Genomic DNA, 17,607 nt, shown 5'->3' on the forward strand with positions numbered 1-17,607 from the left:
AATTGAAAATTACCCATAACACAATTACTATTATTTTTAATGATACAGAGCCATCAGAGCACCATTATGACAAGACAGAAGGGAACTTATGCAAGTAGTCATTTTTGCCTCCACATCTGCATGCATGAGCAACAGTTAAGAGTGCCTAAAAAGTTCTACAGAACTTTTCACAAGAGCATCACAACATTCAGCAGTCTGGCTGAAGTCTAAAAAAATCTTGGTGATGTCTTTACACCAAGGAGGGACATTTTTGCTTTATATATATATATATATATATGTATTTTTTTTTTTTAATTGGCTGTATGCTTTCTGAGCTCCTATACCACCATGGCCTTATATACAGCAAAAACCAGCTAAAGTTACTAAACATTAAACCTCTCCTCTAATCCTCTCCCCACCAAAACCAAGGCTATATAAGAATAAATAAGGGAATGCTTTTTCCTTTGGAGCATTTTTGAAGATTTTTCTGGTTACATATTTGATGCACATTGTAATTCATTCTACAAGTTCCCACTAAGGTAAATCTCTGTATGCTGTTTTCTAACTGTGATCAGATAAAAACATTTGGGCACCCCAAGCATTCCAGCCAACCACCTGTACTTCATGTAGCTTGTGTTCTTCCGTATTTTGCCAAAACTTTTTCTGAAGTCAAGCAGAGGAAGCCATGTCAAAAAAGCAGCAAGACAAGTCACTGTATTCCACAGGTCAAAACACAGCGTTCAATAGTACACACTGAATACTCTCTAGTGACGAAATGTAATGTGTTTCCACTTCAGATTAAATGAGATTTTAGGCAAAATAGAAAAAGAACAGACAGAAAAGTGATTTGGCTTAAACATATACAGTTGCAGCCAACAGGAACAAAGTGATACTGTTTCAACTTAATGCATTTCAGTTTCCAGGGCAGACTCAGAAGAAAGAATGCATCTTCATCAGAAAATACATTCCTGACAGGAGAAATACACATTACATAGATCTTGACAGGAGTAAAATGCATTAGATAAATATTTAGTCTATTTGAAGCATTTATCAAGTCCATCCAGCTTTATGCATCTAGCCCCTCTTGGCATATCAATTATGTTGTCTCCTGTTTTAGCATAGTCTGCAGAGAAAAAGATCAGAAGTTTTGTTGAAATCCAATTTAGTTACTTCATATTTCAAAATATGTTGTATTCATGAAGAGTATTTCAAAAATACTCTTCATGAATAAAAACTTTCTATACTTCTTTGAGGGACCAATGTCAGGAAATCAGATTCATAAAGCATGAACAATCCATTACAACAAAAAAATCAAATTATAGGAGTAAATATGATAAATAAATAGTGGTGTTTCATCTCCAGCTGGGCTTAAAAGCATGACACATGGCAACAGAAATCAATGACAAATCTCGCATTAAACGAAGCAGAGCTGCGATTTTTGTCCTGTTTCCAGGAAACACAAATGCATTACATCAGTTGAGATGCACTTCCCATCACGATGACTCAATTGCAGAGTCCCTTGGTAAACGACACTTGAGAAGGAAAAAGCTACTGAAAACATCACTGACCTCTCCTACAGAAGTTATGTATCTCTGCCTTGTGCATAAAGCACTAAAAACCTTAGGACTACAAAGAAACTGGAGCCATCATTAATAGAACCTCAATGCTATCCAGAGAAGATTCAAAAAGAGAATTAATCCTTAAAAACTCAAAAGTAGCAAAACATGCACCTGCCTTACTGGCTTGTCAGCTACAAAACTTGCCCATACAAATAGATTTTGACCTTGTGATTAACTGTAATCAAATTTGACCATACCATACATGTGTCAGATGAGTTCATGAAAACCAGCAGCTGGGAAGATCCCAGCAGCATGAGCAAGTGTCCACAGAAACTCTGCCCATCTTATGAGACAGCAGACATTCCATGCAGTAAGAAAGTGGTGGAGAAAAAAGGAGAAAAGAAAAAACATCAGGAATATTCAGACTTCAGATCTAATGACTACTGAATTGATTGGGGTTTAGGGATTATTGGTCTTTATCTTACTAAATTTGAATCGAACAGGTGCAGAATTGAGCAGATTCATGGTGTTTCAGCAGAAAAACCAAGCAAGCAAAGTTGCTAAAACATGAAGACATACAAAATAGGAGAGCAGCAGTTTGGGTGGTACCCAAGTTATACACTGCTCTAAAAAAAGAAAGCATTATGTCAGTAGATGACAATATTTGTATTGCAGCATTTTACCAAAATAATTCATAGATACATTTTGGTTTTGTTTTCAGAACAAGATTATTACCAAACAAGTCTGAAATAGACTGCTAAAAACTAACTAAAAAAATCCCAAGTCTTACTTCAAAAGTTTCACTGAGCTGCATGTCAGGTGATCAGTTGATAAAACTGAAGGACTAAACCTTCATAGGCAGATTTTGACATCATTTATACTGATATAAATGACATCAGTAAGTAAACATTTAGCCTCCAGCAGCACAGGACAGGAAGTGACTCCTTCTGCATGTAAATGACAAAGTGCACACTGAGTAGCAGAATAGGAAAGTATCAGTAACCATCATTTAGACTGATGATATATTACTTTACAGTCACTGTAAAATTTTACTCCTCCCAAAACCCAATAATTATCCTGAAGTTCAAGAGCTCTGATATAGCTTCAGAAAGATTTCCCTACTGATGCAAGGATGCAGGTGTGAGTTATGAAAATATCTACAGACAACATTACATTACCAACCAAAGTTCTCCCTCAGTAGGCTTAATCTTTCACTTTTTAAGCAACACCACTGACTGTAGCACACTCAGTTGTGACCAGACCATACCAGTAAGAAAGTATGTTCTGAAAATCAGAGCAAATTCATCACAAAAGGTGAAGTAAAACTGCCTCAAGTTCTAACGCTCGAGATCAATAAATGAGGTCAAAAAATGGGAAGTGCCCAGCAAACTATAAATTGCAAATACAGTCGAGAAACATCTAAATAATATCTTCTAGTTTGTCTTCTCTTTAACATGTTTTGTCTTCCCTTTCATTTTTTTCTCTCCCAGTCTTTTTGGTGAGGGTGAGATAATTTTGTCATCTGTATTGTTTTTACCATTTCTCACTATATATTATATATAATGTTACCTTCTAAAACACTAATTCTTTCCTCAATTAAAATGTAACTTAGAAAAGTGGCAGTAGCAGAAACAGATGTAATCAAAACTAATAATTACCTCACACTTCATGTTTTCAATGCAAGAACATTTCAAGTGATTTCACTGTTGCCCTTGAAGAGAATTATGTTTTTCATCCAAAGCTCCCAGATCCCCAGCATCTGGGAGCTGTTTACAGAAAAAGACAGACACAAACACAAATTAAGTCACAGGAAGCTATAGCAACATTCTGCTGGGATCATTAAAATAATGTGGTCTGACAGAGGGATCCCCAGATTAGAAGCCATTGTGGCTCTGCCATTTATCTGCTTTGTAGCTACTCATCTACTTTGGTAAGGTTTCCCCAGCTGCTTGGAAAGATGAGTGCTGCTCATTGCAACTTCCTGGTTTTACAAACTTCCAGGTTTGTTGTGAGAACCAGTCTGTGCTCACTCAGTGCTTGGGGCAGGGGCTGGATAAGGGTGGTGGATATAATTATTTCAGGTCCAACCATTAGCTACGAAAACTAATGAATGTTCTTGTACTTCTACCTAATTCCCTTCCTTTTCCATTCTTCAGTAATAAGCAAGTGACAAGAGTTTATTACTGCCCTATAGCACAAAACAGAATATAAATCTGTTAGAGAGCATCCAAAGGAGAGTAACAAAGATGGGGAAGGGCCTTGAGGGAAAGCTGTGTGAGGAGCAGCTGAGATCACTGGGTCTGTTCAGCCTGAGGGAGACTGAGGGCAGACCTCAGTGCAGTTACAGCTTCCTTGTGAGGGGAACAGGAGGGGCAGGCACTGATCTCTGCTCTGTGGTGACCAGTGACAGGACCCAAGGGAATGGCCTGAAGCTGTGTCGGGGGGGTTGAGGTTGGATATTGAGCAAAGGTTCTTCACCCAGAGGGTGGTTGGGCACTGGAACAGCTCCCCAGGGAAGTGGTCTCAGTACCAGCCTGACAGTGCTTGGACAATGTTCTCGGGCACATAGACAGTGTTCTCAGGCTTGTTATGTGATTCTTGGAGTTGTTCTGTGCAGGGTCAAGAGTCAGACTCAATGGTCTTGCAGCCCTTTGCAACTTAGGCTATTTTATGATTCTATGAAAAAAAAAAACTATTTCATGCCCACAAAACATTCATGCAACCACCACCAGCAGAAAAGCCCAAAATAAAAACAGCAATTCCATCTCAGTAAAATGTTCACAACAGAATGAGAAGGATTTGGGGGTTGCTACAAAAAAAAAAAAAAAAAAAAAAGAGAAGATACCAAGTAACACTTCCTATCAACACTATCAACATCATGTATATTCTGGGCTGCGGAAAGTACTGGGTCAAAGAAACAAAAGTCCTGTGAGGAAAAGAAAAACAAACTAACATCAAACCAAAAAAAACCCCACCTGAGCTTATAAGCAGAAACCTTCATAAAGCTGACTTCCAAGGTGGCAAAGTTTACATTACATAGATCATGCTATATCCTTATATCCTCATCTTCCACGTTAAATAACATATTTAAACATACACTTCTAACCCATAAATGTGCCTGCACAAGGGGAGGAGAAGTTATGTATAGAAAGAACAGCGCTAAGGAGGAAGAATTAGGGATTTTTTTAAACAGGAGGGTTAGTTTATGTGAACTTCAAGTGACCATGAAACTATGGCGTAAGTGTACCAAGCAGAGCCAAGTTGATCTAAGATGAGCTGCTGATGAAAGGGGTTATCCTGTCATCAGCTCCCAGCAACAGGCTGACGTGTCACCAGGCTTCCCATCAGCACCAGTGACCCTTTGACTCCACAAATTCAACTTCCTGAACTTATTCAGGAAGTGAACTATTAGAAAACTTACTCTACACCAGAGAGAGCGAGCAAGCACCTAACATATCTCAGCCCCCTGAAACAGCCTGCTTTAGGATCAGACATGTTCCAGAACTAACAGAAAGGGGAACGGAGCCAAACAGTGTAACATTTTATGCCCTCATTGCTCCTTGCAGCCTTTTGCAATCTACTTCTTGAGATTACCAGCACACGAGTAGGACCCAAGGTCACATCTGTAGTTCTTCATCCATCACAGCAGCCTACAGCTCAGTAAGTCAGCAGACCTTCACCTTTCCGTGTATCACAGGTAAGGAAGCCAAACAATATGCTTGAGCCTTTTTCCTGCTACCTCTGCTGAGCTGGCAGTGACTTCAAGTGCAGAAGCACAGGTTAACTATCTAAGTTGCCACTAGTAGACCTGCCAGACCTCATATCTGATATCTAAAACATACCAAAATTCATTTGGATTTAAGCCAATATTAAAGTCTTTATAGAGGATTTAAAATCAGTTTGTCAACTCAAGATTCATTTCCAAAGAGAAGTTCAAAACAGAACTATATTTAAACAAAGCTTAAACAATTTCTGTTCTGGCAAAAGAATTCAAAAATTCCAACATTGCTCAATATAACTGTGCAATTGTTTTCATGTTCTCTTTTCAATTTTGATATATATATAGCAAATTTCAACTTCCTTACCATTCCTCCCTTCAGCTCCATAAACAGCAAAAGAATTGTGAAACAAGAGAAACAAAAACCTCCTTTTTAGAAGTGCTTGGGAAGAAGTGTTTCTTGGCACAGCAGAATGGCTAGTTGCTTTGATTCAAACACAAGTTGTTAAAACAAGATGTTGTGAAGTGCTAAGAGAGTAGTTCAACATAATTTTTAAAGAAATATAGTCAACTGAATGAAGAAAAACAAACAAAAACTTAGCCTTGCAGTCAAATCAGAAGGTAACACCTGCAACATCATCTTGTAAACACGGACCAAGGCTTGTCATGGACAAGTACGAGGTCACCATCATCAAAGCATCAAAGCAGCCAGCCACAGTGATGTTAGCTATACTCACAACATATCCACAGCCAGAGCCACCCAAGGCCATTCATGCTAAGAGACAGAGAAGGGCATGTGCTCTATGTGTAGCCAGAATTACATTTTAATAAACTGCTGGGGAAAAAAAAAAAAAAAAAGAAAAAAAAAAAAAAAAAGAAAAAAACAGGAACAAGGTGGATCAGTTATTAAACGACAACTAAAGCATTAAAAGAAAAAAAGAGAGAAATGAAAAAAGGAAATAAAAACCACATGGGGTAGAACAGTAAAACTTTCAGAGTGACCTTAAAAAACAATGGTAAAGGACAGTCTCAGCTGGCATAAACAAAAGATTGTCAAATAGCAGCTGGCTATTCAAGAAGATAATATTAAGCTGCAAAAAGTAAAGAAATAAATTAAAATATTATCTGTCAGCACATTCATAAAGTATATAAGATTCCCCATGCACACTTAAGTTGTTACTAAGGAGGAAAAAGTTAATATTTAAGCAGAAAGAAAGCATTTGTGACATTAAAAAGAAAAATAACACTCACACTTAAAAAACAGTAATCTTTTCCTTCAGTCAAATCTTATACTTCATTGAAGAGATTCCCTTGAAATCTCATAATTTGCTGGGAGATATTTACATATCAAGCCTTTCATCTACCCCAAAAGAAACCTCTTAAAGTTTATAAATAGCTTTCCCTATAAGGATGAACATTTTCTTCCGCTGTAATTGCATTCCTTTGAGCAATAAAAATGTTAAACTCCTCTTACCATTCCAGTCTTCTCCCTATTCTATTCCTGATTTTTGTCCCTTCAATACTGCTGTCATAGATGGACAAGTCTCCACCATCTTTCATTAACTAAAGATACATAATATCACCACACACACTTCATTCATCCTTGTCAACTGACCAGCTTTGTGTCTTCTTCTTCTCTTATGAACATCCATTTACACATTTTAGTCACAACTCCCAAAGATCCTTTCAAAGCAGCAAGTCCAGGAAACAAAGACAAAAAATATAAATAATTGTGCTGACTCAGGCAGCAAGCCATGTTCTCCAATATGGTCCCTTATTCACTGCACGCATCTTTCATTCAGGACTTTGTAGAACCTGTGGTTCATTCCCTAGGAGAACTTGGTGTGTAGAAGCAAGGTCTGCCTACTGCCACAAACAGTTTAGACTGTTTGGCTGGCTCCTCTGCTCCTCCATAGACCTATATCCCTAAACTAGTAATTAAAACAGCCCAGAAGCTGATCTTTAACCACAAAGCACAGGGGCATGACACAGCTTCTGTCTGCAAAGCTAAAATCTTATCCTTTTATAAGGTGGGAAGATCTAAGTATAATTCCCAGTGCTTTTTGGGAACAGTCTGCATTTGCTTACTCCCAACACACATGAAATTAGGCATCAGTCAAAACTGGATCAAGGAGCAAGGAGCTCACTAAAAATTAAGCAGAACAGACAGGACTAAAGCTTGAGCCCACATCCTCTGTGCATGGTTCAAAAAGCATGAGCATTGCATATAGCTCCAACAAAAGTCCAAAAATGGTCTGAAAGAAACACACAATCTACAAGCACATTCCTACCCACAAAAAGTCTATGAAAGTTCCTGCAACATGCCAAATGATCCTGTTCTCTACCATCACAAGAGCTAAGCCAGAAATTGTACTGTTCTATAAACATTGGAGACTGCAGGTCAGCTATTCTCTCTGATGCACTCTCAAAGCACTTCTCAAAATGACACCTCTAATCCCAAGACGTTCTTGCTTTCATAATCATCAGCTGAAGGCCACAAAACTACATTAAACACTTAAGATCCATGAAAAAAGCAGCTTCCGTAAGCAGTTGTCTCAGGAGTCTGCACTGGTGGAAACTGAAGTCTGAAGAAACAGGAACATTGGGACACATCCACACAGGAGCAATTTGCTCTCAAGAATGAGACACGGAAGCCTGGCACAACAAAACCTGAGCATATTAGCTAAGGCAGTGCCTGTTTTGAGAATAGATGAGTTCAGTTTCCTGTTACATCAAACAGTAACTTTCATCAGTCCTACGTGTGCTCAAAAAAAAGCAAGAAGAAAAAATTTCTACTGACATCACACTTAGGGCTGGGCAGACAGTGGCGGATTAGGAAATACAATGAGTCACCGCAAATACAGAACACATCGGGAGCATTTTCAAACTACCATGCTAAATTTCTTCTCACCAAAAAAAAAACCCAGACAATACTGTTTAAGTGAACCATACCAGAATAAGAATAATAGCGCCATAGTGCCTTCACACAACAGAAATAGTTGGGGGAAACGAAAACACTGTAAAAAGGACAGTATAAAACTTTACCAGACCATACAGGAAGAAACAAAATCAGCACAACTCAGCAATCAAGAAGGAAACATTGGCTAAAATGAGCTTATGGGTGGACAAGGGAAAAGGAATATAAAACTGAAATTACAATATAACTGAAAGTAAGGCATGCAAAGAAAGGACAGTTGACAGAGCTATGTTCCAAAAAAGAATTCACTCTAGAGAAGCTGCCAAGATATCTGTATATGCATGAAAGAAAACCAAAATATAAACACAAAAAACACAGTGTAAGTAAAAGAATGAGTTATCATAAATTCAAGTGCTATGTGTTGGTGAAAAAAATCATTACTGAAATACTGAGACACTTTATTTTTTTAAGACTAAATCAAAGACCTTTAGAAGAAAGGGAAGTAGCTTTAACCAGTTTGGAAGCAAATAAAATAAGACACTATAGAAGAAATACAATGGAGATATAAAAACTAGGCAGTGAGGAAAACTACAAAAGAATAAAAGGGATGCACATTTAGCCACCATAATTCAGGCTAAACATCTTATTCTCTGAACCACAATGTTGCAAAAATGCTACTAAAATATACATGACAATGAAAGTGGCTTCTTTCCTGCCAGTGTGGAAATTTCCCCAAAGGGTGAAGCAAAGCAAGCAGTATTACTAAGGTAAGCATAGCAGCCCTTGTCAGCAGCTACTTATACCTGCTATTTTGGGTATGTATTGGTCACAAGAATTAGAGATGTGAGGTTTCTAATAACAAAGTTATTAGAACTTCAGATGCAAAAGTTTCCTTTTCTTTTGGAAGTATTTGTGGCTTGACATTAGGGGATTTATTTTTGATGTAAGTGGAAGGAGAGAGGAAGGAAGAATGTTGACATTATTATCAGCTAAATAAACTTGGTTAAGAAAAATACAGTTCTGGTGCATGGGAGTTGGCTGATAATGCAGAAACAAGAAATCAGATCAATAAGTGCTAATGAAAACATTAAAAGTTTTCAGATGGGAGGTGGATTAACTGGTCTCAGACCCTGACAATCTCTTCTTTGGGTCCCAGCGCCAAAGAAGGCAAGATCACTACTGCTGCTCCTACATTGAGGTTTTTTATTGTTATTTTCATTAGATATCAATAACATTACTATGGATTTTCTGAAGGCAGTGAATAATATTCAAAATCCCTCTTTTTTAGTATTCTTGAGCTAGAACTACTTAAGAAAGTCTTCCAATGATATACTGACCACAGCTGTAGTCCTTTTGAGCCACAAGATTTGGCATTTCTTAATGATGTGACATTTTATTGTTAAAAATCTCACTCAGACTAAAACTTGCTATCAATGTGTTTTCCAAAAGAATATGAAATTTGTAAAGCCAGTATTTTTTGTTCTTAATGCCACCCATGACAAGATGTTTAGGAGCTGGAATTAAGAAAGCTTCCTGCAGCAACAAATCACCATGAAAAGGTATATTAAAAGAATTTTGAAACAAAGGAGTTCTTTTTAAGTATGTAAATGATATATTTTTTTAACTAAATCATATTCTTGCCAAATTTCTTTTTTAAGACATAATTATCATACTTGAATGTTGAAATAAAGCATTCTTAAAGTGCACTAAACTAAAGATTAATGCATGACTTTCCTGTAAAAATTTAGAATCTTTAAATCAAATTGTCCTTCTCTCCTGAAAAAACAAACACATGATGAGCATTGTGGAATGTTCATCTGTTAGCAAAGTCATGGTGGTGAGTCTGTTACCTGCCTTTTGAACAGCCTCATTTAAGTGTGCAACACATCATTACATTGTCTGGCATAGCAGGAGCCAAAGTCTTCAATAAACACCAGCCAGGCTGGTTCTTCCCACACTAATTATGACAGCTTGACAAGAAGTGATGAAGAAACCACAGAAATATGACACTTTCTCACTAGCTTTTAAAAGGGGACAAAGATGGCAAGGGAAGCCCACCTGCCAGGATGAAAATCCTGTGTCCTCACCTTGAAACAAATTAGGAAAAAAAATGCATCATTTAACAGCAGAGCTCAAAGCTGAGACTTGATTCCACACAGTTGTCAGGTTCAACTGCATCGACTTGTCACATCCCCAAGCCAAGGGAGGCTGAGCTGCGAGAGCCGCCAGAAAGCAAAGGCAGCAGCACTCTGGGAGCTGTCATTCAGTAGGTGGCACTCTTCAAACTCCGACCGACCGGGGGAAGCCAAGCACCAGCACAAGCGAGGACACACTGCCGAGCTGCCTGGAACTTCAGGAGAAATACCAACAAGAAATACTGAACTGTTTTAGCCATAACTGACGCCCATGGGAAATGCAATGGCTTCTTTGTATAATATATAAAGTAACCCTTGTGTATAATTTTTGAGGTTCCTAGAAATGACAATTTTTGGGTGCCATAAATATTTTGGATGAACGCTATTCTACACTACTGTAACAAAATCACTACCTTAAGAAATTATCCCTTATGTCTACAGAATGCTTTGAGTGCAGCATTGTAGCTAATTACATAGAAGGAAGTCAAACTCATTACCGAATTTTATCTTTTTCTCATTTAACAAAATATAGCATAACCATTTGTGTGTTATCACAGCTGTTCTTCAAAGCTGGACAATAAATTTGTTATAACAAATGAAACAGATAAACAAATAGTTTGGAACAATATATGAATTGTTATTTCTGTGAAATTTACTAATGAAGATGGGACCAACACACCCAAAGATACAACTGCTTTTAGGACAGGAGTTAAAATCAATACAAGGTGTAACAAAAATGGAAACACTGTTCCATAAAAAAAAAATGTCAGACTTCCCATTCCTGCAAAGTGTGTTTCTTCATTTAACAATTATACTTAAAAAAAAAAATTATATCAATGCACTTTACTACTTATTTGATAAAACCGTAAAAGTAAAAGCAGATTTAGTAACAATGTTCAAGTACAGGTACTTGTAATTGAAACAGCCAGCAGAGGGAGTATAAAAACAATTTTAAAACCCTCAAACAGCCGTTTTTCTTTATATATATTTTTTACTTATGATTTAGCTTTCTTTTAGAATACAATAATAGTGCCAACAGTGCAAACATTGTAATATTATAAAACAAACAAAAATCAAATGCTCAAGTATTAAACAGAATTACCTGAAACTCAAATACTTTTTAAAGTGGCATTTAAAAAATGAGCTGATACTAAACTCAATCCGAAATACAATTTTAAACACAAGCAAGGTTAACATCAATCAACAAGCTGCATAAGCTATTTCCAAGTTCAAAATCCACTCACTCACAGACTCTCATTCTTAACTTTCTAAGTCCATGATTCCATAATATTGAGAGAACGTTGGTTATAATCTATGTGTATTAGAAAATGGCACAGAATCTTAAAACTGAACAGAAGTTACTGCTGTACTGATCTGTACAATGGATGACATAAGAGCAAGACAGCCAGGGATATGCCCTAGATCATTAGTGCAAGTAAGAACTCACATGACTTTCAAAATCAAGTCACTAAGTCACATACATGTTGAATAAAAACACATCTTTACACTTCAGGTTTTCACCATGTCCAGTTGATGAGGTTGGCTTAAACATGAGCAAAAAAGCAAAGGACACAAATGGGGTGAATGAAGCTGCGAGCCTTGTGTTAGAATACTAAATAAGCTGCCATCCTCCTCACACAAGTGGCAAAAAGAAGCCATCTCCCAACTCATCTAAACTATCCCACTGTGCATAATCACACCTTCCACAGCTCATCTCACAGGAGAAGCAAGGTTACTGAGTTACCAGGGAAAGCATTACCTCCTCTCTCAAGGCTTATGAGCGCTAGGGACTCCTAAACCATCAGGCACAGGCAGCAGAGCTGAGTCAAAGGGACAGAACATTAGATATTCCAAATATAAACTGCATGTTTTAAAGGCAACCATTTGTAAAAATACCTGACTTGGAAAAGCAAGCCTTCCTCCACTCTCAACTGCTTGTGCTTGCATGGCTTTCATTACCTTTCCATGCCATTCCTTGCTGTCTGCCCTATATATTTTTCTGTTATCCCATTAAGTAGAGAGCCAGTGCTGCAGACCCGGATACATGGTGTTCCTATACATTAATGAAAAATGTGAAACACCAATTGTGATGGGAGTTGTGGAGTAACATCACTTATCATAACTATATCCTACTTTAGTGATAATTTTGCTTTCAATTAACCTAGAGTCAGAATCCATGGGGTGAAAACCAGAGACAATTTCATTTCTTATATATTCTAAATTTTAAGCATGATTTAATTGGAAAACCAAATTCTGTCCACCTTCACACAAGGGATTCATTGCTGAAGATCAGAATTTAACTTAGAACACCCTGACTGCAAAAAAAATGAATGCAGAGATCAGGAACAACAAGAGTCAAGACAAGATTAATTTTTCCATTAGATCAAGTAACAGGAATACTTATGACATTATTTAAATTTTAATTGCTATTTTCTTCCTGAACAACATATCTTACATGTATTCTTTCTTAGAGTGCTGCTTAATCAGAAAGCCTCAGCATGTGGCATTTGAAGGTATGGACTAAAGCAGACAGAAAAAAGGTAACTGTATACGATAAAAATACATTGATAATTCTCTGACAAGCAGAAAGCGCACACAGTGTAAAGAACTCATACCTGCCAGTAGACTCATGAGACACAGATGACATATGCTACACCCGCACCATGACAGAAGACCTGGAATGTGGAAGGAAGATGGGATGCCCCCCTAAAGGCAAGACATTTCCCAGAAACTTGAAATACTGGAATACCTGGCAACTTGCAGTATTCTAAATATGACAGAACTCCACTAGAGTTGATCCAGGATGTTCAATACTCAAAGTTTTTTAAAACATTGTCATGCACCAAGACTTTAAACAGTTAAGAAAAAACAACATACACCACACAAAGTTCATATAAGCTTCTGCAGTCCAGTGTTTCATTAGAAATTTTAATAAGAGAAATAGCCAGATATGGCACAAAGGGAGTATTGCAGAACCTTAAAATTTTAATAAGAATAACCTTTTAACAAAATCCTGACTGGAGAGCATGCAAGTCAGAAGAGCTGAGATGAAAGAAGGAATACATCTCTAGCAATTTCACTGTTTTCCACTCTTGAGGATTTTGTTATGCCACTTTTAAATATTCTCTCCAGAAGGACTCATCTCAGTTCTCTTCCCTACAGAACCCCTCAGGTTCCCTTCAAAAATACTTAGGCTCTTTTTTTTGGTCTTAAAAGTCAAAGAGCATATATATGCACATGGATATGATTTAGAACTTAAAATACAATTCAGGAAACAAAAGCTATGAGACACAGCACATTATCTTCATTATTTTACATGATCTCATCCTCTTCAAAACAATGATAGCCTTCCGGCTGCACTGTAACAGGACTGTGCACAGCACTCCAAACAGTTGGACAAGTGCTCTTTGCAGTAGCTGCACTGGAACTGAACAGTATCTTGTTTGACTTCCCTCCCCTCCTTTTTTCAGCCTGGTTTCCTAAGGAAATCAGATTAATGCAATCACTCGTGGAGGGAGGGAAGGGTACACATATGTACATATGCACCACATGTCAATGTCTGTCCGTCAGTCTATCCGACCTCACTAATACCTGTTGAGCCCATTGGTCAGTTTCAATCACATTCAAAAGAAGAGCAGAGAATACCAGACTTTTAAGTTCTTGAAAGTTTCATGAGCACAGGCTGCGGAGTATGGAAAAGTGTTTCCACAGAGAGAGACTGCATGTCTTCTTAGACGTCAGTAAACTCACAGGGGAAAGAACAGTTCTGCTCCTTTCCTGCCTGCCGGAAAATCTTCAGTCAGAGGTCACAGTCAGTGAAAGACAACCAAATTTCTTGTGTTCAAGAGTTCATAAAGTAGCTTAAGTTGAATTCAGTACTGCTTTTAAAGCTGTTTTGAACAAAGCTTATGTTTTCCACATCATCTTTTTCCTGGTCTAGCATAGGAGTGAATTGCCCCACATGAGACACATTCCCTCGTTCAGTTCCTTGCTCTCAAGACCACTTATTTTAAAACATCAGCATTGCACCACACACATGGCAGCATTCTACCCTTCTCAAGCACAAAGAAAATTAAACCTGGAAGAGTTTAGGATTCCCTTCAGGTCTCAAGACTAAACAAGTATGTGGCTCTGTGCCATAATCAACTATTGAATAAAGTTGAAAAAAGACAGTGCAGCAAATACAATAATCATCTTTATTCACCACTACTCTGGAACACAAGTACTACCGCACTTGTGGGCTCTTGTGCTTAAGACAGCTGTAAGTAATAAAACAGGTTTCAGTGGACATCTCTGTAGTTCTTCTCACATCTCCCCAATGAACCATACACCATTCACCTGTATCCAAAAAGCCACCTATAACAAAGTATACTAACAGACTAAAATTCAAGTCTAGGGACACCTTAAGGCATAGATCCACAAACTAAGGAGCTGTCACAAGAAGAAAATATAGCTACAGCTGATAGAAGTCATCCTAAGCATCAAAATACTAGACAAGCAAAAAAAAAAAAAGTTCCCTATAAAAGATAAATATATATAATATATATATTTCAGTCCTGATACATGCACTGCTTGTAAATTCTTTAGTCCCGTGACCACACCGAAGCCCGGCACACATTTCCCGGCGGGGTGCTGGAACTGAGGGCTGGCGGGGGGACAGGGGCAGGCAGACCCGGCAGGTTTCGGCCCGAAGCCCCGGCCGCTCCGGGGCCACCCCAGCCCCGGGCGCGCACCCGGCGGGGCGCGGCGTGCCGGGGAAGCGCCTGGGAGGCGGGAGGGCGAGACACCCGAGGGGCAGCCGGGCCGCACGTCCCTGCCTGCGAGCGGGGAGTTTGTGCCGTGCGAAGCCTCCTCCCCGCTCGCACAGCACGCCGCAGGGCTCGGGCCGCTCCCGCCAGGCCGGCCCGGGAGGGCACTCGCCGAGCCCCGCACCGAGAGGAGGCCGAGCTCCGGCCCCGCTCCCGCCTGCCCGCACGGGGCCACCGCGGCCCCGCGCCTTTCCCCCGCCTTCGGGCTCGGTGGGAGCCGGCGAGGCTCGGGAACGGCTGGCTGCGGGGAACGCTTTGTGGAGCGCCTCAATCGCCACTTTATTCCGCCCTTCCCGGCAGCCGGTCACTATCCCCGTTCCAGCGCCAGCCCCTCGTAGCAAGGAGCACATGTTTCCTCTCGGGCTCCCGGCCCGCCTTACAACGAGCCACGGCCAGGGGAAGGCGGCACCCGGTACCAAAGCCGAATCAGAAATATGGAATGTGAACGCGCGTGGCAGATCTGACAGGGGATGCAGAAAGAAGCGATCCATTTCACCCTTTTCGGTCCTCCGCTGCCGCTTTTCTGTCAATTGCCGATACCATAATGCTTCCTTTCTGCCTGTTCAAGTAAGTAGGGGGGACAGTCTCCATTCCTCTACGTGTCATTCCTGAGCAAATTAAGCATGTACCAGGCAAAAGGCTGACATACATACACGTAGAGTTGTCTGATACCGGAATGATGCCGAAATCCTCGAGGCGTTACCAGCCAGCTCCCACAAAGAGCACTCAATTACATCCAGCATCCCCTTTGTCCGTGCATCCTCAATACACACCCGGCCGCTCCTCCATGCGTCCACGCACGCCCCACGTATACGGCCCCTTTGTGTCCTCGCCTCCCCCCCACTCACAAAGAAATGCCCTTTCCACAAGGCATGCACCCAGCCTCGGACACAGCCCTTCGCCTTCCCCCGAGACACGCGCGACCCGCCGCCGGGCACAGCGCTCCGGTACCTACTTGTATTCAAGAAACAGTCCGTAAACCTCCTAAAGCAGCTTGCAGAATTAGATCCATCTTCCATGTCTGGCCCTAGGAGCAGGGGAGACGAGAAGGAGAAGAAGGCGCCTCTCTGCCGCTGCTGCCGCCTAGGAGTCCTGCTCCCGCCGGGGCCGTCGCCTCCTCGGATCCCGTCGCCGCGGGCTGCTGCTGCTGCTGCAGCACCGAGGGAATTGCAGGACCACGGGCGAGAGGCGGCTGGGCAGAAGAGGAGCCGGGAGTGGTGCTGCCGTGGGCCGCCGGCTGCGGAACGGAGCAGCAAGCCCTGGATGGAGGAAGAACAGAAGAGTCTCCTCCTGCCGCTGCCGCCTGGATGGGCGATCAAGTGAGCTGCTGCTGCTGCTCCGCCAACATCTCTTCCTCCTCCTCCTCCTCCACCTCCTCCTCCTGCCGCTCTCGCTGCCTCTCCTCCTCCTTCCCTCCCTTGGAGACTTGTGAGGTTAAAGGAAAATGAGGAGGGGAAACGAGGAGGCGGCGGCAAGAAATAAAAAGAAGATGGAGAAGCGTAGGAGAAGGAGGGGATTGGAACGAGGAAAGGAGCCGCTGCCGCTCTAGAGACGATGCTGGCGGAGACGGCGGAGGAGGCTGTGCCTGTAGCGCGGCTCCTGCTGCTGGTGGTGGTTGTTAGGAGGAGAGAGAGGGAGCTGCAGGCAGCCGAGTCGCCTCCAGGAGCGGGGGGAGGAGGAGGAGACCCGCCGCTGCCTCCACCTCCACCGCTCTGGCCATGGGAGTGGAGCGGGCGGCTGCCGGAGCCGGGCTTTTCCCCGGGTGCTGCAGCTAGGGGGGCCGAGGGGCGGGATAAGATCCGCTTCTCCGGGTTGGACATGCTTCCGCTCTTCCCTCCCTTTCGCGGTAGTTTAAGGCAGGACGTCTAGCAGAGATACGGGAGTAAAGCGAAAGGAGAAGCCGAAAAGGGACGGAGCCAAACAAGGGGCAACCGCGGATCCGTCCTGTGTTCCCTCCGGCAACTCGCGGGCAGTATTTCCTCCGCACCCCGGCTCCCCGCCCTCATAAAATCCTCACATTTCCGTTCCCCCTTTAGGCCAGGGGGGACAGGGCGCTATTGACCGCCAAGCGGTTTCAATCCCCTTTAAAGTCCGCTTTTCCCCATGCTCCCACCTCGCATTCAAAGCAAGAAAACAGCAACAATCTGTATTTTCTTCGAGCGAGGCAAATATTGCCCCGTATGTGCGCGCTCGCCTGCAAAGAGGCAGATACAGTGACTGCAGTGCCGCTTCCACACCGGCCCCGGCCGCCAGAAAACGCCCACTGGCGGAGCCAGCGCTTCCCAGGCTCCCTCCCTCCCTTCCTCTCACTGCTAGGCGCGCACACAGGAGCTACAGCACAGCGGTTACCTAAAGGGAAAGCGGGGAGAAACACGAGGAAAAGATCCTCCCTATGCGGTGTCATTATTTTAAACACACAATTCCAGCTGCTGAGATCAAAAGGCGGACACCCTGCTAATCCTGGGCTGGAGACACCCGAGAGCTGCCCCTC

General features: G+C 41.5%; 1 protein-coding gene across 4 annotated transcripts in view; it reads right to left on the minus strand.

Annotated features, from left to right (window-relative positions):
- Positions 1-17,607, minus strand: part of PDE10A (phosphodiesterase 10A) — a 344,241-nt gene that overhangs the window by 149,828 nt on the left and 176,806 nt on the right. The window contains exon 1 of one of the 4 annotated variants that reach the window (XM_054514177.1): positions 16,072-17,197. The exons of 2 other annotated variants lie outside the window; for them this stretch is intronic. In XM_054514177.1, the coding sequence (XP_054370152.1) occupies positions 16,072-16,936 (865 nt within the window). In that variant the 5' untranslated portion in view covers positions 16,937-17,197. Of the gene's footprint in view, positions 1-16,071; positions 17,198-17,607 lie in introns of those variants that run through there. One more of the 4 variants, XM_036379647.2, reaches the window with a different exon arrangement.

The sequence above is a fragment of the Molothrus ater genome, chromosome 3 (genome assembly GCF_012460135.2).
Source record: "Molothrus ater isolate BHLD 08-10-18 breed brown headed cowbird chromosome 3, BPBGC_Mater_1.1, whole genome shotgun sequence".
Lineage (NCBI taxonomy): Eukaryota > Metazoa > Chordata > Aves > Passeriformes > Icteridae > Molothrus > Molothrus ater.